The 23,447-nt window shown below is 40.9% G+C and overlaps 1 protein-coding gene across 1 annotated transcript; it reads right to left on the minus strand.

Moving 5' to 3' along the window:
• Window positions 1-3,235: 3,235 nt before the first annotated feature.
• On the minus strand, window positions 3,236-22,966 carry LOC137371327 (ras-related protein Rab-39A-like). Its single transcript, XM_068033732.1, has 2 exons — window positions 22,504-22,966; window positions 3,236-5,548 (listed from the first exon to the last, which is right to left on the minus strand). Exons 1-2 carry the CDS (start codon window positions 22,716-22,718, stop codon window positions 5,122-5,124), a joined length of 642 nt encoding a protein of 213 aa, XP_067889833.1. The 5' UTR covers window positions 22,719-22,966; the 3' UTR covers window positions 3,236-5,121.
• Between the last annotated feature and the right edge of the window lie 481 nt (window positions 22,967-23,447).

A 23,447-nucleotide genomic window follows, 5' to 3' on the forward strand; every position in this document is an offset into this window, starting at 1 on the left:
TAAAGTGATGGAAGGTGTGATCAACAGTACCATCAAGCGGCACTTGCTTAGCAATAACCTGCTCAGTGACGCTCAGTTTGGGTTCCGCCAGGGCCACTCAGCTCCTGACCTCATTACAGCCTTGGTTCAAACATGGACAAAAGAGCTGAACTCAAGAGGTGAGGTGAGAGTGACTGCCCTTGACATCAAGGCAGCATTTGACTGAGTATGGCATCAAGGAGCCCTAGCAAAACTGAGGTCAATGGGAATCAGGGGGGAAACCTTCCGCTGGCTGGAGTCATACCTAGCGCAAAGGAAGATGGTTGTGGTTGTTGGAGGTCAATCAGCTGAGCTCCAGGACACTGCAGGAGTTCCTCAGGGTCGTGTCCTAGGCCCAACCATCTTCAGCTGCTTCATCAATGACCTTCCTTCAATCATAAGGTCAGAAGTGGAGATGTTCACTGATGATTGCACAATGTTCAGCACCATTCGTGACTCCTCAGATACTGAAGCAGTCCGTGTAGAAATGCAGCAAGACCTGGACAATATCCAGGCATGGGCTGATAAATGGCAAATAACATTCGTGCCACATCAAGTGCCAAACAATAACCATCTCCAACAAGAGAGAATCTAACCATCTGCCCTTGACATTCAACGGCATTACCATCGCTGAATCCCCCATTATCAACATCCTAGGGGCTACCATTGACCAGAAACTGAACTGGAGTAGCCATATAAATACCGTGGCTACAAGAGCAGGTCAGAGTCTAGGAATCCTGAGGCGAGTAACTCACCTCCTGACTCCCCAAAGCCTGTCCACCATCTACAAGGCACAAGTCAGGAGTGTGATGGAATACTCTCCACTTGCCTGGATGGGTGCAGCTCCAACAACACTCAAGAAGCTCAACACCATCCAGGACAAAGCAGCCCGCTTGATTGGCACCCCATCTACAAACATTCACTCCCTCCACCACCGACGCACAGTGGCAGCAGTGTGTACCATCTACAAGGTGCACTGCAGCAATGCACCAAGGCTCCTTAGACAGCACCTTCCAAACCCACGACCTCTACCAACTAGAAGGACAAGGGCAGCAAATACATGGGAACACCACCACCTGCAAGTTCCCCTCCAAGTCACACACCATCCTGACTTGGAACTATATCGCCGTTCCTTCACTGTCGCTGGGTCAAAATCCTGGAACTCCCTTCCTAATGGACCTACCCCAAATGGACTGCAGCGGTTCAAGAAGGCAGCTCACCACCACCTTCTCAAGGGCAATTAGGTACGGGCAATAAATGCTGGCCTGGCCAGTGACGCCTACATCCCATGAATGAATAGAAAAAAAATTAATGGGAGCCACCTACACTGATGGATCTCATCCCAAGTCCAATTCAGGCACAATGGTGACCTGCCAGTATAAACTACCCATTTGAATCCCTTTTTGTGGATTTCCTCTCCTCCCGTGCAGCTATACTGGTCAGAATCATACTACCAAAGTGGCTATTTGCAGCATAGCAACATTTGTTGGCACTAAATCATGAAAGGGTCACATCCTTTGAGACCAGTGCTGATTTTGCAGTAAAAAATCTCATTACTGCATAAAGAATCAATTGATACTGCAAATAAATTTTCCCACAATATTGGGCGGGGGGGGGGGGGGGGGGGGGGGCAGAAGCCTAATGTGGCAAAATCTGTCATAGTAATTTCAAAAAAAATTGCAGGATCAGAGGAAACATTGATGTTTGCTTAAGACAACTCTAGATATTAACAACCAAGATTGCACCAGAACAAGAACTCACAGGGTATTTAATGCTTCTTGAGCAATTTTGGTCCTCATTTAATTTACCATTATTTTAAAGTTACAACTTTTTGTCCTTTTCTGTTAAGGAATAAAAATATAGTTTTTGGAAATACATAGTTTTCTTAGGTCAGATGTCACTGCTAAAATTTGGGGATAAGGAAAAAGTCAGAACAATTACTTATTTTGGAGAACAAGACAAAAATGTTGGCATTCGATTATTTTATCCCTGATTTTCGACCTCATCTCAAGTACAACAGTTCATATTCATTTAATAATTAAGATAATTAAATCACCATGGATTCAGTAGGCTAATTATAAATTAATTTTATAAAGAGTTAAATTTCTGCTTTTCAACACGGTAATGGTGAATATAGACAATTTCCAGCTTGCCCCAAGTTGGGCAAATAACCTGCTCCCAAACCTCAGCAAATGTCTTTCTGTAGTTTTTTGTCTGAATAGGCAGCAGGGGTGGAGTGATTATATGGAAGAAGTTTGGCATCATAAGCCCTCTGATTTTATTTCCCAAGTGAAAACAGTTCCCTATGGCGAAGATTAGGAATTCACTAAATCAACAATCTCTCCTACCCAAAGCTCAATGATTATTTTTAAATCATCTCTGACAGTAGGTTAATCATGAAAGCAATTTGAAAATTTCAAAACAGGAAACACAAGCCACTTTGTGTCAATGTTAGGTAGTGACCAGCAATTATTGCCACTTTGCTATTTATATATTAATAGCCCAGGTTAGAACAAAAATCGAAAGCCTTGTTATACCAGCTATGTTGGTCTACTTTTTGTTTAAAAATCACTCTAGCTAAAGAAATTGATGCAACTGTTTGATACCAAAGAAATGAGAACAAGGTCCCCAATTATAAACTAGCTCTCTCTACTTTATTCAATTGGCTGAGAGGGTCATCACTGATCAGCCTTTCCTCCTGCTTGGTAGATGCATAGAAGTGAGTGAGGTACATTTAATATATATGCTATACAAAAGAAGGATTTAAATGGTTTAAAATTTAACACCTGTTATGTATAAAATGAAGCAATAAATATTTATTTTGCTCAACAGGTTCAACTATTACGAACTGAACAAATAAAGAAACAAGAACATTTGGGCCGGAATTTTACGCCACCCCAATGAGCGGGATGGTGGTGGTGGGAGGCGGATGGTGGCATAAAATTGAGCGTGAGACACCAGGTGACCTTCCCAATCCACTCCTGCCTCCGCCGCCACTTTACACTTAACGGCTACTTAAGGGCCTTCGCCCGCCTCCACGCGGATTTTACGCATGGCAAGCGGGTGTCCTGGAGTCGGGAAAAGCCGCCTAACGAAAGCAAGCAGCTTCCGAGCATCCCGGGGTGACCCTCATGGTCAGGTACTCTGTGCCCAATGGAGGGCCACCCCCACTACCCCAACCACCCCCAAGAGCCAACAAGCCCCCCCTTCCCCCCAATCGAGCACCCTTGCCTTGCCGGGGCCTGACTGATTACCCCCGGCGAGGCAACCAAAACGTACCTTCCCGGCTCCCAGGCATCTTGACTTCATGCTGGACTGATCGGCCAGCAGCTCTATTAGGCAGGACTTCCTACCTCAAAGCGGGTGGAAGTCATCAATTGAACCCGAGGACCCACAAAATACGGGTCGGATCCCCAGTGAGGCAGATGTAGGTTCGCCACTGACTTTTCAGTCTGTGACCAGCTCCCATCAGCCTAAGGTAAAATTCCGGCCTTAATTTTCACCACTGTATCTACATCTTAAATATCATCCTTATGATATTTAAAATACAGGCAAATTAAAATACTTTTATGTGGATAAGTGGTTTATAGTCCACAGAGCTTTCATTTGTGTTCAGTTCAACCACATCTGATAAGCAAACAACTGGATTTAAAAGACTACTAAATTCGCCTATTTATTTACGATTAGCATTTCACTATGGAAAGTGTGCTTCAGGTTTGTAGCCAATTCAGCAAATTGCATGCATGTCTAGATATAACACAAGACTGTTTAAATGAAGTCTGTACTGTGTGTTGTGTAGAAACTAGCAACAGTAGGTGCAAGGAAATAAGCAAGTGCATACAAAGGCTGGCTGACCTACAAGAATGAGGAAGATTTCAATATTTCCTGTTGGAGGATTAAAAGCTTATTTATGTTTAAACTTTCAAACTTGTCCATTGCTAGTAATATTCAAGTCTTTTTTTAAGTCACAATTGTGGCACTACTTTACTTACTCCCTTGATCATGCAGTCACCATTCTCATCTCCACTCCACAGTGCAAAAATATGAGGGATCAAATTCAATGGCTACAGCAGCCTCACCTCTCTCCAAAATAAAAACGCAACAGCTTGTAACTAAACTGTAACATTAAAAGCTACAAGCCAAAGAGCCTCGTGCCATGCCACAGCATGTGTTTACTACCCATTAATTTTCCCTATTAGCCAAACACTAAACAATATTGGTGCACAAAAGAAACTGTAGTGCAATGCTCTAAAGTTAAGGGCTTTGGCCAACATCTTTGTGCATACAATTAGCCAAACATTTTGTTTGCTGCCTTGCCTAAACCATAAATGTTCAGGAGTCACTCTACCATCACAGGAACATCGACATTGGCACAGGTGATAACTTGTGGCAGTGCAACTTTTTGGAGCTTCGGTTAACAGCACAATTCTTTTCTCATTCATTGCAGCATCTTGTCACTTCCTCCTTCACTGTTTCAAGTGCTGTATTTGTTACATGTTTATTGAAGTGGCAACAGGTAAGAACAGCAACTAGGTTCAAATCCAAATCTTGAGAAATATTCACAATTCAGAATTTAATTAAAGGCTACAGAATTAAGGAATTGCATAAACCAAAAACAACCGAAAACATTTAGTAATTTAATTTAAAGTCAAGAATTTCTGCTTCTCACATCTCCAGAAACTATGCAAGTATTTCTGAATTGCATGAAACATTATTTAAATCATTGTTTTGGGCAAATGGCTCATATCAAATATACATGTTCATTAAATGTTTAATTATCCTCTTCTATTTCCCCCACAAATTGGCCAGTCTTACAGTAAGGCAACAAGTCCCAAAAATAAAACTTGATTTTACTGTGCAAAAAAATACACTCTTACTATTAAAGTCTGCAGCTACTGTTAAAATAAAATGTATGCACTTCATGTTAGAGAAGCTCTGTAGCCAAGTTGGGGTTCTTTCCAATGAAATGTATTTTAACCAAATCTATGCCAGATCTAGGAAAACCCCTAGTAGATTTGTTGACATATCCAGTTAAGCTTGCGGAATAGACTAAAAAGTACATTAAGCAACTCTTTGGAATATAGGGTTCGAGAAACCCAGTGATTAGCAAAAGCACCTTCTTCCAGGCTGCACAGCTTCCTCAGAAGAATGAACAACATTTGGAACCACGCCACTCTTAACGCCTTCCCACCCTTCTTGGATGGATATGTTGCCTTTTTTGAGCAGCTCATATATCTCTCGTGTCAGAACAGTGAAGGATTCCTCCACATTTGTAGAATCTTTTGCCGAAGTCTCTATGTATTTCATACCGGATACTGCTGCAAGTTTCTCCGCCTCCTCCTTTGAAACTTTCCTTTGGGTTGCCAAGTCACATTTGTGTCCAACAAGCAGAAATATGATTTGGTATGGCTGGACATGCATTTTTGCTTCTTCCAACCAGTCACGCACATGTTCAAAAGACCTACGATTTGTGATATCAAACACAAGCAGCCCACCAACTGAATTACGGTAGTAGGAACGGGTTATGGACCTAAGAAGGAAAAAAAATAGAAGTTAACAGAATTTTTCCTTGTTGAGTCAGTGATGGAGTACTCTAAAAGTAACACTGTTAAGATTTTACTTAGCTCTTTGCAATATGTCAATAGAAAGTTTCTTGGTAATCTGCCTCCAGCAAAAAGAAAACTTTAACATCAGTTCATGCTGACAGTATCTTGTACAAATACTCCAAAAACAATATGAAAAATGGTCTCGAGTTACATTTGATCTCAAAGATTCTCAAAAATGCAGGGTTCTGTTGATTGCTCATGTGGAAACATAATGGGGGTGAATTTCTGCAGATTGGGGCAGGGTTTATACTCACTTTTGTCAAAGAGCCAGAAAATAATGCGCAAATGTTGCTTATGCAATTTTCTGGAGTCACCACAGATGTTTTGCCTGAGTAACATAGATAAGGGGAGGAACTCTCATAGAAATTCACCTCCATATGTGTGACAGTACTGAGCCATCATACCATGACTGTCCCATGTTCAAACCCTGGTCCTGGCTGTCTTTTCTAATCTTAACTGAAGCATGGCGGGGAGGGGAAGGAGAATAAAATTTGGAATTGCCCTTGTTCCTGCTTATTATTCCGTGACACTTGCAGTAAAGTGTCATTTTGATATCCTCCAGTGATGATTATAAACCCGGGAAATGGATCTTTGTCCTCTTCTCTATGGTCAAAGTAATAGCTCTTGATCCTAGAAAACAGGACTCATACAAATAATCACAAATTGCAACTGTAAATTGCCATCATTCACCAAAGGCTTTCCAACTCCAATTAGCCATGTTGCTGTACATTATATACTCATTACTCAAATGTTTGTTCTCAAAAGCAGTTAACAGAGAATGTTTACTATCCAGAAGGAAATTATAAAATTCCAACATAACTCAGGAATTTAGATGATCTCAAACCACAAGTGTATTATGAATATCATCTAAATCCCTTCACGGGTTAGTATTTAAGTAATTCTTGATCATCCCTTTCATTCAGCATCTCAGGATTTTAGAAGAAAAATATCATTTTTTGGAAATTAATATCAGTAATTTTTAAAAATATAGAAAAATTTCAGGTGCAGTGCAATAGTATAAAGCTTACAGTTTTCCAACTCAAACCCTGACTAAAATGAATTCAATCCTTCTCAATGTTCAATTCTAATGTTGGAGGTAGAGCTCAATTATGAAACAATGAAAAAAAATGCACAAGAACCAGAAAACTCAAAAACCAAAGCAAGATGCAGCATTTTGCATACATTATGGAATGACAAGTCTCTCTAATTGCCTTTGATCAAGCACTATTTATCCAGAACTTTTCCTTACAAGATTAAATAAGTGGGGATGTTCATGGTGCCCCACTCCTGTTAGTTGCCAGGTTGTCCACCCCTTTGGTTGTGAGACTGCTCAGTTCTGACAATAGCCTGCTGCCTTTGGTCTTTAGCATACAGGTAGCCCTGAATAGTTATTCATCAGTTTCCATTTGGATCATACCAAGATATGCCTTGTGCTACTCCTGGAATAATCTGCATTGAACTAGGGTGGTCTCCTGGCCTGATGATTGAAGAGTGAGGGATGTGACAGGCAATGAGTTACAGATTATAGCAGCATGCAGTTCTGCTGCTGCAGATGGCCAACAGCAACTCATAGATGCCAGATTTTAGGCTGCTAGATCTGTCCTTGGTCTGTCCCACTTAGCATGGTGTTAGTATCACACTGCACAAAGAAAGATATCCTCAAGGTGGAGATGAGACTGTGGGGTGAAGTTTAACCCCCCCCAAAACTGGGTGGGGTGGGTTGGGATCGGGAGAGACTTTTACAATCCCAAATCTGACCCCAACCCACCACCTCCGGGTTTAACGGTGACGGGAAAAGGGCAGGCAGCCAATCCACTCCCAGAAGGTGGGTTGGCCATTTAAATATTATGACAAGGCTGCATGCCTCACATTTAACATCCCTTATATGTTTAAACTTGGCCGGCTGGGATTCCCAGACCTCCGGAAGCTCAGCAGCTCAAGGAAGGCGAGGCCAGCTTCTGGGAAAAGGCAAGTGCCCTTAAAGCACTGCTTGTGGGCCAAGAGGAGCAGGAGTGCTTCCCTCCAGCCCCATGCTCATCAGACCACCTCCCCCACCCCACCCAATCCAAAGAACCCCCAGACCCCAACCAGCAGCAGCAGCTGCAGGTTTCTTACCTGCCCCTGCAGACTGCTCTAGAGTGCTCCCCGTCTGACTGGAAGCCAACTTGGTCAATCAAGCTTGAGGAATACAATTTTTTTTTTTAAAAAGCGTGCTGCAGAGCATGTTCAAGTTTCCCAACCGAAACTCCGCGCATCCGCCTGTCAATATCAGGATCTCTGCCTTGACAAGGATAAAAGGTCAGGTCTACAATGCCATCATGGACAGCTGTGTCTGTGACAGGTAGGTTTGTAAGGTCAATTGTATTACTTTGTTGTGTTGGTTACTTCATCACTTGAATTAGCACCAGTCTGGCAGCTACTGCTTTCAGAATTTGGCCTACTTGGTCAGTTGTGGTACTAGTGAGCCACTGCTGGTGGAGGGCATTGAAGTTCCCCACCCAGCGTATAGCACTTCTCTGAGCTTCCAAGTTATGTTCAAGTACTAATTTATCAGATGAGGGAGGGGGAAATTAGGTGATCACGTAGGATGTTTCTTTGATCTTGTTTGACCTGAAGCCATGAGATTTGAAGTAGCTCATCAAAGTTGAGGACTCCAAGGGCTGCTCCCACGCAAATGTGTATTGTTGCAACCCCACCTTTGGCAGGTCTATCCTGCTAATAAAGGACAGGACAAACCGATAGATGGTAATGGAGCAGCCTGGAGTGTTGGCTAATATACACGATTCTGATAGTATGACTGTCAGGCTGTTGCCTCCAGATGTTGGCAAGGAGGACTTTGCAGGGTTGACTGGCTGTTCAATTCAACAGCAAGTAATCACTCATTGGTATATGAGAGACCATGCAATTGCAACAACAAGTGAGTGAAAACTTCTCCTTATGCAACAGGCTACAACAATAGTCTAATATCGAGTGTGCTGCTTGGAAAGATTAACTTCCAATGGGGCAGAGGATAGGGTAATGGTTGGCTCATACGCTAGTAAACCCTGGTATCTAACCTACAGCCCACAGATTGCGTGTTTAAAGTCAAGCTGACACCAAAAAAGGAACATGTGAAACATTTAAAAAGATATGAATAATTTTGGTAGTAAAATTCATTACGTTGAGTGAAAACAATCCCTTAAGTCAATTTAAACATCAAGAGTGGCAACTGAAAAGATTACCTTTAAACTAAACAGAACTAAAAGCATATTCATAAATAAGCACCAGATAGAAAAATACAGATTCCCCTGAGAATAGATCATATCCTGCTCAACTGGTACAGGAACCGAAAACACAAATGTTTCACTCAAGATTGTCAGTTCAAATTAAACCCCAGGGGTAGGTGGAAATGTGGAGTAATCAGTTCAGCCATGAACTTATTGAATGGTGGAGCACGCTTGAAGGTCCGAGTGGCCTACTCCTACTCCTAATTCGTATGTTCGTATGTATTTCATTCGATCAGTATTGTTATTTTTCCAATTCTGACTTTAACAGGCTCATATAAATTTAAGTTAAAATTATTACCATCAATTTAGATTGTCAGGAGGATGCCTAAATGCTGTGGTGGATTAAAGCAATTGTTGCACACCCCTTGGAATACTCAGCTCAAAATGAGTATTCAGGCTCGTTTACTATGTCATTTAAGCATTTTCAATAGATTCTGGCTATTAACACTTTATGATCAATTGCAGTGACAGATAAAGACAGCATATCAATTAAGCTCCCTCTCTGATTACCTGCCGGGATGTTCATAGTAAAGATTCAGACAAGACAACACCTCAATACATAGCCAGTTAAGATCAATCCCTAAAAGGATGCAGAAAAGATTTACAATAATGGTTCCAGGGTTGAGGGCTTCAGTTACGTGGATAGGCAAGAGAAGTTGGGACTGTTTTACTTAAAGAGAGGTTGAGAGGTGATTTGATGGAGGTGTTCAAAACCACAAAGGGTCTAGACACAGAAGATAGACAGAAGCTGTTCCCATTGGCAGAACAGTTGAGAACCAGAGGATGCAGATTTAAAGTGAATAGCAAAAGAACCAATGGCAACACAGGGATTTTTTTTTTTAAAACGCAGTATGTGATTAGGATCTGGAATGCACTGCCTGAGAGTATTGTGGAGCCAGACACATTTGTGGCTTTCAAAAGGGAATTGGCTAAGCATTTGAAGAGAAAAAGTTTTCAGAGCTACAGTGAAAGGGCAGGTGAGTGGGACTAGCTGAAGGCTCTTGTAGAGCATGGACATCATGAGCTGAATAGTCTCCTTCTGTGCTGTAACCATTCGATGATTCTACATTACTGATCTTGTACTTGCCTTTATTTCCATGGTGAGGGTATATTCTAGCAAAAACTGAAGCTCAATTTGGAACTGAATATCAGGCGGGGCAGATAAGAAGAGGTTGATGTGCTACTGCCCAGGATGAATTTCTATCCTATTATGTTTTGGGCAAGGTACTGCTGGGTGCATTACCCCACAAGGAATTAGTGCCTGTAGGAGGAGATTGGAGAAAACGGTGAAGAGGAAAAAGAAGTTGGCTGTGGTCAAGAATGCCATCAAATAAGCCCTTGGTTTATGGTAGCTTTTGTCTCAGTTCAATCAAATGAATGTAATTATTGCTCGGCCATGGAGGGGCAAGGCCTAATCTTGTCTTTACATTAAATTCACACACTCTCGCACATACACTTCCATAGGAGCAAATAAATTGTGATCAAGAGCACAAACACTGCTTGCTTTTTTTTGTGCTTTCTCCCTAGTTTAGGAATGTGCAATGCCAACTATAACACTAAAGAGTTGCACAGACAGCAATTTGTCACCAATTTCCTTTATTCATGGGAGTGGCAGATGGGATTCTCCTCAATTAATTATGGTCGATAATAGTTTAAACACATTTTTAAAAATCAAAGGTTTTCGCTCATTTTGGATCTTCCTACCTCTACGATACCAGATACTAGGAGTTCTACAAAAGTGGTTGTTTCCTTTCTCCCCATGTAGTAAAGCATCTTAAGAACCTGTGAACCCTTCACTAAATGCCATTCAGAATTGTGTGGGTTCTTAAAAAAAAACACCAGATCACCAATTTGCTGTCTGTGCAACTCTTTTTTTTAAAAAAAAACAGTAGGAATATATTTAGGAAAAGAAAAAAACAAGGTTCACAGTAAGTGTCAGATTAAAATTGTGAAAAACAGGATTGAAGTAATAGACTAATGTACTTTATTTATGTGTTTCATGTACTATCTCTTTAAATGTGTGTCCTCTTTTCTGCTGTTTCATGCTTTAGTGTCACAGAACCAAAAGCAGTTTAACACCGGTCATTCATATTAACAGTAATGTAAGCATTTATCAGTTTTTTTCCTATGCTGCTTTACATTTGTAAAATTATATATAAACACAAATATATAAAGTTTGTTATTTTTACAATAGTCTTCTGTTTTTTGGATCCGAAAACTGAAATTGACAGGGTGTCTGTTCGAATTATGTATAGTAGTTTTCTGTGGCTGGCCATTACAGACAGCTAGTTACATTAGGAACACTGGACATTGTAGTACACAACTGTTCTCCGATCACAGATACAGCAAAAGGCTGCCAATACTCGAACCCGATTCAAAAGTTGAGGTTTACGGAGGAGAAAAAGCCAATGGGGTTACCAGAGATTGCCTTATTAATGGAAGACCAGGTCAAATGTGCTCAGAAGTGAGCAAAGAGGGCACCGGTTTTGAGAAAAACTGGGAGATCAAACCCATTGCAGCTGGGAGGAGTTTAGGACTTTTAACTGCAAGGATATCTTTTTTGCTGAGAACATGGTGAAACGTATAAATGTGGTTTGGGGTTTTCAAGTGTGTTAGTAAGTTAATTTGATTTAGTAATTTAGAGTATTGGCTACCTACTAAGCTCTGGTAGTTCATATTGATTTTTAGTTTAGTTAGCTTAAAAGTCTCAAAATGCAAAATCTTGAGTAATCCTTTAGTTAGTCTTGAGTTATTTTTTTTTAAGGATAATGGTCTCTACTGAGGTCAGAACAGTCACTTAAACTATGTTGATATTCCTTAGGCGTACAACTTGGGATTATTACATAAAATTTGGCACTTAAAATTTGAGTTAATGAACCCATAACAATGAATCAACATTTTAAGGTGGATAAGAGCAAATAAAGTTTGAATGATTAGGATAGCCAGTGTTATGAGAGCAGGAATGCAAAAACTATGTGCATGGTACAATTCTTGGTGTGCAGGTCACCAAACAGTGGCAATGAGGTAGAGGTGTAGATATGCAGATTGTTCGGAGACATATAAATGCACACCAGGTTGGAGATGAAGTCTAGGACTGTGTGGGAACAAGCCAGGTAGGTGTTGATGGAAAATACAGAAGTGGGGTAAACTGAGCTGTCGGGATAGAGCTAAAAGCAGGAGGTAATGTGGGAGCTAGGGCATGTGGGATGAAACAGTAAAAGGCAGTAAGGCTGAAAAGGAAAATCCAGGATTGAGCAGCATCTGAGGAACATAACTTATATAAATGACTTGGATATTGGAATACAGAGTAAAATTTCAAAATTTTCCGATGATATCAAACTTGGATATGTGGCAGACAGTGAGGATGATACCTATCAACTGCAACAGGACATGGATAGATAGACTAGCAGAATGGGCAGACACGTGGCAGATGGAATTTCATACAGAGAATGAGGTGATGCATTTTGGCAGAAGGGATAGGGATAGCAATATAGACTAAATGGCACAGTTCTAAAGTGTGCAGGGACAGAGTGACCCGGGTGGGTTCATGTGCACAGATCTTTGAAGGTGGCTGGACATATTGAGAGAGTAATTCGCAAAGCATAGAATCTTGGGCTTCCTAAAGAGGTATTGAGTACAAAAGCAGGGAAATTATGCTGAACCTGTATAAAGCTCTGATTAGGCCACAGCTAAAGTGTTGCATCCAGTTCTGGTTACCACACTTTAGGAAGGATCTGAGGGTCCTTGAGAGGTTGCAAAGGAGATTTACCAGAATGGTTCCAGGGATGAGTGATTTTAGCTACAAGGTAAGGTTAGAGAAGCTGGTTTGTTCCCCTTAGAGCAAAGGAGAGATTTGATAGAGATATACAAGATTATGACCGGTTTAGATAAGGTCGACAAAGAAAGGCTGTTCCCATTAGCTGATCAGACATGGACTAGGGGACATAGATTTAAGGTTTTGGGCAAAAGATGCAGTGGGGAATGTGAGGAAGAACACTTTATTTTAAAAGGCAGCGAGTGGTATTGACCTGGAACTTGCTGTCCGAGAGGGTGGTGAAAGTGGAAACAATGAATGATTTCAAAAAGGAAACTGGATAGACACTTAAGGGAAATAAATTTGCAGGGCTATGGGGATAGAGCATGGGAATGAGACTGATTGGATTGCTCTACAGAGAGCCAGCATGGATTCGATAGGCCAGATGGACGCCTCCTGTACAGTAATGACTATGGCTCTATGTAAGAACAACAGGGCAGTAATATTAATGTCAAGACAGATGGGAATAAAGGCAATGATTGTGGTCAACACTTTTCTGGAATGCATCCAGAACTGCTTCCTGCATTGGTATGTTTGAAGTCCAACAAAGGAGAGAAACATTACCTGATTTAGTTCTGGGAAACAACTCATTTGAAAAGTAGGAGAACAATTGGAAAATAGTAACCACAACATAGTTGTATAATGTAAAATCAAAAGATAAGGGAAGGAACTCTGGCCCAAATTAAAAAGGGTAGAAAAGTCAGCAAACAAGTCAACAAATCAGCATATGGGAAATCTTTAAATAGGTGATGCATAGAGTACAAAGTAAATATATTGTGAAAAGTGGATGCATGCCATAGTTTTATTCTCATTATCCATGGAATTAATTTGAAACTTAAAAGGGATGCATATGTTACAACATGGAAGATCATCATGAAAGATAATCATGAATAAAAATAGAAATAGTAGGGAGATAAATAGGGAAATTAGAGGTAAAAGGAAATGTGAAAAGACCAACAGATAATGTAACAAAATTAGTAAAGTTTTTATTAGCATACAAAAAGTAAAAAAAATACTCAGTTTAGGACTACTCAAATGAAAGGAATCTAACTGTGGAGGACAAAGGTATGTTAGAGATATTAAATAAATATTTTACATCAGTTTTTTTCACAAATGGCAGAAATTATAAATAAAGTGTGCTTGAGGACGTTATGGAACAACTAATACTGTGGAACTGTAGAAAAGGAATTAGTTCTGAAAAAAATTAGCAAAATTCAATGTGGATAAGTCACTGGGCCCTGATGGTATACATCCTCGGCTGTTAAAAATTAGGAAAAAAAGACAGCAGGGGATCTTGCCATAATTTTCCAACCCTCTTTAGAAATACAAATTATGTTTAAGCCATAGAAGGATAAGACAATTAACAGAAATTAGTTAATCCAAGATCAGCAGTAGGTATATTCGTAAAGTCTATAATTCGAGATAACATGGTAACCATTAAGAAATGCACAAGTTAATCAAGGACAGCCAGAACAGATGTGTCAAAGGCACGATGTTTGATTAATTTAATAAGTTTTGAACAAGTCACCAAGAAGATAGATGAAGGAACTGCAATATATGTCATACATATAGATTTTCAGAAGACACACAATAAGCTCAGTTTGGGTTCTGCCAGGCCTACCTGGCTGCAGACCTCATTACATCTTTGGGCAATACATGGACACAAGAGCTGAATTTGAGAGGTGACTGTCCTTGACATCAAGGCAGCAGACTACAAAATGTGGTGCTGAGGAACTTTAGTAAGTCAACAGAGATCAGAGGGAAAACTCTCCATGGCCAGAGTCATCTTTGGAACAAAGTTGTTTGTGGTTGCTGGATGCCAATCACCACAGCTCCAGGACATCGCTGCAGGAATTCCTCAGGGAAGAATTCTAAACCCAATTCTTCAGCTGCTTCCTCAATTACTTTCCCTCCATCATAAAAGCTCAGAAGTGGGTTTTTTTGCGAATATTTGCACAGTGTTCAGGTCCATTTGCAATTTCTCACATAAATGTAACAGGCCATGTCCACCATACAGTAAACTGTGGATAACATCCAGGCTTGGGCTGATAAATGGCAAGTAATGTTTGCACCAGACAAGTGCCAGCCAATGACCATCTCCAACAAGAGAACCCAACCACCTCCCTTGATATTGAAAGGCATTACCATCAAATCCTCCACCAACAACATCCTAGTGTTACCAATGACCAGAAACATAAATGCTGCGACTACTACAGAAGGTCAGAGGCATGGCATTCTGCAGCGATTGGCTGACATCCTGACTGCTCAAATCCTCTCTAGCATCTATAAGATATGGTAGGAGTGTGATAGAATACTCTCCACTTGCCTGGATAAGCACAGTTGTAACTACACAAGGTCAACATCATCTAGGACAAACTAAACTAGTCCACTTGATTGGAAGCACATCCTCCCATTTAACATCTGCCTCCAGTGTAACATGGCTGCAGTGCATATTATTGACAGGATGCACTGCAACAACTCACCAAGGCTTCTTTGACAGCATGTCCCAAATCCATGGCCATCGCCACATAGAGGAGTAGCAGGTGCATAAACCCCATGTTTTTCTCTAACTCACACACCATAGCGACTTGGACATAAAAACAACTTTTCTTCATTGTCATTGGGTTAAAATCATAGAACTCCCTACCTAACAGCACTGTAGGAATATCTGTACCACTTGGGCTGCAGCAGTTCAAGAACACCCGACACATTCTCAAGGGCAACTGGGGATGGGTAATAAATGCTGCAGAGTGTTTATCGGACAGGAGGAGAGTTGACAGTGGTGCACTTAGAAATCAGTGCAGGGTCCCTTTAGTGGATGGATGGATGGATGGATACTTGGAAGCATATGGAATACAATCTTGATATTTTCTGATGATGCAAAAGTAGAAGGGTTGGTAAACAGTGAGAAAAACAGTAAAAATAGTCAGGAAGACTGTCATGCCCAGTAAACACACATCGTATTTCTACTTTTAAGACACAAACTTTATTTAAGGTGGACTCTTTAAAATTGACATCACCTCTTTTTTTTTAAAAGCTGGACAATTCTGCAAAAGATGGCCGCCGAAGATCAGACAACCTGGCATATGTATTCCAACAATGCCTCACTGTCTGCTCAGGACAAAAGGATACATTCCAGGCTGAGAGGTGCTAATTACACCAATCCTGAAACCAAGAGACATTCCTGAATTGAATTAGTTCATCTGAAACAAAAGTTATGAAGTAGCCACAACATAACAGGATTATACTCATCCAAGTATCAATGGAAGGTTACGGATTCCACATCCTGGTCCATTGTATGGTTACACCAGGGGAGAAAAACCATGTGTCAGATACCAGAAATGCTAATACTGAATTGTGACTTTAAAAGTAACCCTCTTTTTGTGGTGGTGGCGGGGGGCCGTGCGCAGGGAGGAGAGAAAAGAGAGAGAGACACGCACAGACACAGATCACAAGAACATCACAGAAAAGCAGTCCAGCCAGTGGCTGTGGAAAGAAGTCCAGTGAGGCAAGGAAAGAACCCTGCTGCTAATTCCACACTTCAACTTGTGCAACAGAGAACTGAAAGTGATCCACCACCTCCAATCTGAAATCTACACACTTCAACGAGTCAAAACTACAAACAACCCAGGCCTGCATATTTAAAAGTGACTCTCCTACTTAGAAGAGTCAACAGGCTTACCATAAACCACAAACACCTACCACACCTCAAACCCTTACTCTTTGTCATAGAGAGATACAGCACTGAAACAGGCCCTTCCGCCCACCGTCAGTGCCAACCATCAACCACCCATTTATACTAATCCTACATTAATCCCATATTCCCTACCACATCCCCACCTGCCCTCAATTCTCCTACCCTCTATCTATCTTCTTGAGGAGTGCATTGGAGAGTGAATGCGTACACGAGTGGTGTTGCAAACATTTTGGGGAATGAATATTGTTCAATAGTTAATCTTCTGTTTTAAACCAATAAGAAAACTTGTCACTGTCTGTTTATTTGGCAAGTACTCAGGGGCTAACTCACCATTTTAAACGAAACACGATTACGGTCAGTTGGGAAGTGAACAGCGAGAACCACCCAACTCCCCTTACCACCCATCCGTAACAAATTGGGGGCTCGAAGCTGAGATTTGAAAAAATCAGACTAAACAAGACATTGGAAAAGGGTGGAATACTGACCCCTAATATTTATTTTATTTTTATTTTTTTTTATTTAGAGATACAGCACTGAAACAGGCCCTTCGGCCCACCGAGTCTGTGCCGACCATCAACCACCCATTTATACTAATCCTACATTAATCCCATATTCCTACCACATCCCCACCTTCCCTCAATTCCCCTACCACCTACCTATACGAGGGGCAATTTATAATGGCCAATTTACCTATCAACCTGCAAGTCTTTGGCTGTGGGAGGAAACCGGAGCACCCAACAAAAACCCACACGGTCACAGGGAGAACTTGCAAACTCCGCACAGGCAGTACCCAAAATTGAACCCGGGTTGCTGGAGCTGTGAGGCTGCGGTGCTAACCACTGCGCCGCCCAAATACTGTGGAAAATTGAACCAGCAGGTTTTCTCACATCAGTTTTTTTTCTTCTCTATGGTGCTAGAAACAAAAGATATGGCCACATTTAATGCTGAAGAGTACGTACAGCAGAGATACATATCCCATGCTAAGTTAAATAAAGTAAATATTGAAGATTTAGAAAGCTTAGCTGTCCATGTGGGAATCACTTTCAAACAAAAAAAACAAAGAAACCTGAAATAGTGAAGAGTCTAATTAACCATATTAAACATACCCGAGCCCAAAGAAGAAAGCATGGAATCAGAGTCTGAAAAGATAATCCTAGCTAGAATTCAGTTGCAAATAAGAGAAAGAAAATGCAATTAAAAAAGGAAAAGCAGGAGACAGAATTCCAGCTTCAAAAGGAAAGAGGAAAGAGAATTTCAATTGAAAATAGAGGAAATATAAGTGCAGAGGAGGAGAGGAAGCAGCAAGAAAGGTTACAAAGATGCCCCCCCCCCCCCCCACAAGCAGAACACATACCATGGTATCGGTAAAAGGGCTTACTGGCAAATTCTTGAAGGTTCCCTTAGTTAAGGATTACCTACAGAGTAAGTTGGTCATCAGGGTAGTGACGGTCGGGGTCATTCGAGCTTACCAATGCAAGGGGTCGACCTGTTGCTGGGCAATAACTTGGCAGGAAGCACAGTATTGATTCCAAAGGGATCAGAGCAGTCCACAGAAACTGGGAAACTAAGTGAAACAAGCAAACTTCTGTGCAGCTGTAGAGGTCGGATGAAGTCCCAAAAATCCCTCAGGGGGTGATAGGGCCAGTAAAGATTAAAGAGGCTAAAGGAAAGCCAATAAAATTTAAAGAGGCCAAGACAGAGCTGGAGGAAGGTAAAGGAGCTGAGATGAAAGCAGTCAAGGTTGAAGGGAGTGCACCAGAGGTATGAGTACTAGAAACCTTCTTTAAAGATTTAAATAGGGACAAGCAAAGGTCCCAAACAGGCAAGCCAAAAGTGAGGGAGATACCTCACCTAGCTGAAGTGCCAAATGGAGCGCAGCAGAAGTTGGACAGCCACCTGCGAGCAGTAGTGTCCTAGAGGACATGGGGGCGGATTAGGGGAAAAACTATCCCCAAAGAAAGGGAAAAGAGGAGGTAATATGCCCTAAGGTAAACACTTGTGAAAGCCACAAGAAAAATAAAAGTGGGGTATGTGTGGATTTGCCCACTGAAGAATCAAACAGTTAGGTTCCAAATCCAAAGCTGACCAAATCCAGCAAAATTAGATTCAGAACCCACTAAGGACAAAATGCAGAAGGAGAACCCAGATGCCTCACAGGGGCTAAAAGAAAGTTTACCACCCACTGTCACCCTCGAGATAATTATCAATGTGCTAGAACCTGAACTATTAAATCCATGTGTTGTGGAAGCAGCAGATGATGGGTTAAGGCCAGTACAGGCAGTGAAATTTGAAAACAGCCAGGAACAATTGTTATGAACCAAGGCGGGAGCAACGCATTGTCAATTCAGTCCTATCACTCCACAGGTTGCATCATATTATTAAAGTTTTCCCAGCTAACTGGAAAACAGCCAAATTAAACACTCTAGTAACTCCCAGAATAAAACAGACCAAACTTTAGACAACAAATTCCAAACCAGGTATCTTTAGACAACAAATTAACTAATTATCAAGACTAAATCTTAAACACTATTAAGATAAACCTATGTCTAAAAACCTTACAACCTCTCATTTTAACCTAACTCCCTCATTCACACACACAAACTCAACTATCAGTAGTTAACCGATTTTTTAAAAGAATGATTTTTTAAAATTAGCTGTTTCTTAAGAATGAATAATTAACTGCGTTGTTAGTCTTTGTGGGTTATGTTCTTGATGGGTGAGGTAACCTCGTGCAAAAATAATCAAATGCCACTCGAAATCTCCACGTGGATTTGATGAAACAGTCCTTCAATAGATAGGTATTCAAAGCACTTCGGCTGGAGCAGGCATCAAACAGCTCTTTAAACAAGGAGTATAGTGGTGGGTCGACTCAGATTTTAAAACTGACAGTCTCTCAGTTGAAACTTTACTGCGAATTCCAGAAAACACAATCAGTAAAAAGAGATTCAATCCTGAAGTGAAGATTTCTTGGATTGGAAGTAAAGAAAAGGAATTTTGCTACCTCCAGCAATACAAATGGTCTCTTCAAAGGGTTTTTTGCTCCTTAGGCAATTAAAACAGCCTGTAGCTCATTGTAGAATTTCTACTGAGAGAAACAGACAGCTCCTTCCTTCAGTAAGCCTACTTCGCTGGTGTCTCAAAAACTGGTTTTAGCTGTTTTTTACACAGTCAAATTGAAACATTATACTATGTGACTGCCCCACTCCCCTGCTGGTGCCTAGGTTACATGTGCAGCTGTGGCACACTGTTCAGAAAACTAAAACTTCTCTCTCTGTCTTAAAGGTACACTGTTTCAAACAGAGGAGAAAAAAATACAGTTCTGTGACACAATGCAGTAACAGAAATTTGCATATTACAAATCTGGGAACAGAAAACAAAATGTCTCTACAATCGCTTGCGAAATTTGATCCCTTTGAGGGCTCAGGTCCAACATTATTACTAACAGAATGTTAGTATTAACATTTCCAAAGTACTGCAAACAGATGGTAGAGAAATCCAACCCATTCAACACCACGTAACGGGGATTTAAAAGTGGGAAATGGATAGAAAGTACCAAGTTTTCTAAGCAGAAGATTTCCTTGGGCAAAACTTCAACACCCAAAAAGGAAATTCAATTATAATTGTGCCTCATCCAATCCTGAACAAGAAATGGCTGTTGCAGACAATGCCAACTGTAGCAGTTGCAAGAGTGAGGTGTGGATGTTAGAATGAGTACAGAATGTATGTTCATGTTTTCTTACTTTACCCTGAAAACAATGTAAAAAAAAAATCAAGATTCCATTTTCTTTCATGTAGCGGGGGGGAGGGTTTCATGCCTAGTAAAGAAACATCATTTTCCTACTGTTAAGATACAAACTTTATTCAAGATAGACTCTTCAATACTGAGTTGGCCTTTTAAAGAAAAATGTGGACAATGCTACAAAAGATGGCTGAAGGTCAGATAATCTGGCACGTGTATTCAAACATTTGTCCTTCACAGACAGTGAGGCAAAGGATACATTGCAGGCTAAGAGGTGTCAATTACACCTATCCTGAAACCATCAAGAGACATTCCTGAATTGAATGGGTTCTTCTGAAACTAAGAAGTTGTGAAGTAGCTACATCATAAACAGGATTATACTCATCCAGACACTAATAGATGGAGATGGATTCCGCATCCTGGTCCATTGTGTGGTCACACCAGGGGAGAAAAAGCATGAGTCAGGTACCAAAAATGCTAATGATGAATTGTGACCTAAAAAGGTAACCCTTTGGAGAGAGAGGGAGATCACAAGATCACAGAAAAGCAGTCCAGCCAGTGACTGGGTAAAGAAGTTCAGCTAGGCAAGAAAGGAGCCTTGCTGCTAGTTCTACACTTAAACTTGCTGCAGCAGAGAACTGAAAGTGGCCACCTCCTCTAGTCAGAAGTCTTAACCACCAGAAATCTACACACTTCAATAAGTTCAAGAATATGAACAACCCAGGCCTGCATCTTTAAAAGAGAATGTTCTACTTAGAAGATTCAACAGGTTTACCATAAACCACGAACACCTACCACACCTTGAACCCTTACCCTTTGCCTTCTATCTTTTCTTGAGTGCACAGAAGAGTGAATGTGGGCATGAGTGGCATTGCAAAGATTTCAGGGAATGAATATTGTTCAATAGATAATGTTCTGTTTTAAACCTATAAGAAAACCTGTCACTGTCTGTTTGAAAAGTAAAACACTGAAGGACTAACTCATCATTTTAAACAAAAGACGATTGCTGTCAGTTGGGAGGTGAAAAGTGGTAACCACCCATGCCCTTTGTCTTTGTTATGGACATGTGGTACAGACAAGTTAGCAGAATGGGCTGATAGGTGGCAGGGCAGATGCAATTTAATGTTGATACATGTGAGGAAATACATTTTGGGTGACAAAACATAGAATAGCAGTATACATCTGACCAAATGGAAGCAGCAAAGTGCAATTTGTCAGAGATTTAACATGCCATTCTGTAATTCCTCTCCCTACCTTTAAAATATTAAACTAAATTCACATCAATAATTTTACTAAATGTGATGCAAGTACTACATAAAGTACTACATTTCCTCTAAAATTACAGAAGTTTAGTTTCACATACAGATGAACTTACTAATTTAAAGGAAGTATGGTCACACGTTGAGAATCATCCATACTTTACTGTGAAATGTAACTAATCACACCTGCTGCTGCTAAAATTAAAATCAACATGTTAATCTCAGATTAAAACAGCAGTTTGCAATGCCATTAGGTAAGTTTTGATTGTAACACTAACCTGATATAGCAAGGCCAAGGCAGACAAAATGTTTTGGATGCAGATCAACCATGATCTTATTGAACAGGCTTGACGGGCCGATTGGCCTACGTTTCATTACGTTTTTTTTAAGAAGGCCATTTCTAAGCACTAAATCTGTTTCAGTACTCCAGAATATTACAATCTTTTATACCTATCGGCATTTGGGATTTAGTATGCCATATGGCTAAAATAGTTTGTCACAATCAAGTCCCAAACTACAGGAATCAGGAATTTACCTCTCAGCTGCAGGCTTCCCAACACCGTACATTCTCTCCCATCAGCAATGGTCAGTCACATTCAAAGTTATCCAAACATAAATTAGTTGGAAATATGTGAACAGTAATAAACAGACTGTTACTGCATTTTGTACTTAGTGCAAAATTGAAAGCAACTTGCTTATGTCATGCCCCTCTCATTTTACGAATGACAGGTGGTAGCTACAGCTCCAAATTAACCAGATTTGAAACAAAAAACGGTTTGTGCGCACGCAATTAAAATTGACAATCACAGGCAAGCTAATATACAAGCCTCCTGCAAATGTCTTGTGAGACGCTCAGAGCAGGAACCTATTCTACAGAACAGTGCACATTTTTTCAAACCCCGTCTCCACAAAAAGGAAGCTTTCGCCAAAGTTATATTATTTGGTCCAGCGTTTGAAGTTAACGCAAATCAAGGACATCTACCCTGAGCAGCAGCACCACCGATTCTCACCTCACCCTCCCACCCCATCCCCGGGTTACATTTAATCTTCATACTTTTATCCACAGGCAGATCAACAACAAATAAACATGCGGCCGCGACGCACCTGAACCTTTCCTGCCCCGCCGTGTCCCACAGCTGTAATTTGATCCTCTTCCCCGGCTCGATCTCCACCAGCCTAGCGAAGAAATCCACACCGACAGTGGGGTCAGAGACATCATTGAATTTACCGTCGGTGAATCTCCGGAGGAGGCAGGACTTCCCTACCGTCGAGTCCCCGATCACTATCAGACGGAACTGATAGATCCAAATAGCTTCCATGACATAACTTCCCCCCCCCCCCCCCCCTTTTTCACAAGGTCTCAGTAAATTTACAAAACACTTTTAAATTTTTAAAAAATGTGATCGAGTAAAATATATGTCTAAATAATAGCAGCCTGCAAAGCAAAAATAAACCACAATTTCAAACTATTAATGCAGCAGAATTTCGTCCCCCTGTTTTTCCAGCTCAGTACAGTTTGTAATGATGCAAACTCTGCTCCGGAGCTGGTACCGGAAAACCAAACCCGGGAAGATGGAAACAATGATTGACAGCCCGAGGGAGATGATTGACATCGGAAACCTCCAATCACAAGTCAAAAAACGGATCCAAAGCTACCGCATTCACCAATGAGACACAAGAAGAGGCGGGAGCTCCTGGCGAACCGTGGGTTGATGCTGAGCTCAGTAGGACGTCTTCACTTGTCTGGGCAAAGGCTTTTCAGACTTGATTTAAAGAATGAACACACACACACACTCATATATATATATATATATATTTAAAAGCAAAATACTGCGGATGCTGGAAATCTGAAATAAAAACAAGAAATGCTGGAAATACTCAGTAGGTCTGGCAGCATCTGTGGAGAGAGAAGCAGAGTTAACGTTTCAGCTCAGTGACCCTTCTTCAGAACTGGCAAATATTAGAAATGTAAAAGGTTATAAGCAAGTAAAGCAGGGGTGGGGCAGAGATAACAAAGGAGAAGGTGTAGATAAGACAAGGTCACAGAA

This window comes from Heterodontus francisci, chromosome 6 (assembly GCF_036365525.1).
Source record: "Heterodontus francisci isolate sHetFra1 chromosome 6, sHetFra1.hap1, whole genome shotgun sequence".
Classification (NCBI taxonomy): Eukaryota; Metazoa; Chordata; class Chondrichthyes; order Heterodontiformes; family Heterodontidae; genus Heterodontus; species Heterodontus francisci.

Bases quoted from the DNA above. Each gene is read 5' to 3' on its own strand.
- LOC137371327 (XM_068033732.1), bottom strand. From the start codon at position 22,718: ATGGAAGCTATTTGGATCTATCAGTTCCGTCTGATAGTGATCGGGGAC. The intron at 5,549-22,503 runs GTGCGTCGCGGC...TTTCCTTCTTAG, and splicing joins GCGGGGCAGGAAAGGTTCAG to GTCCATAACCCGTTCCTACT.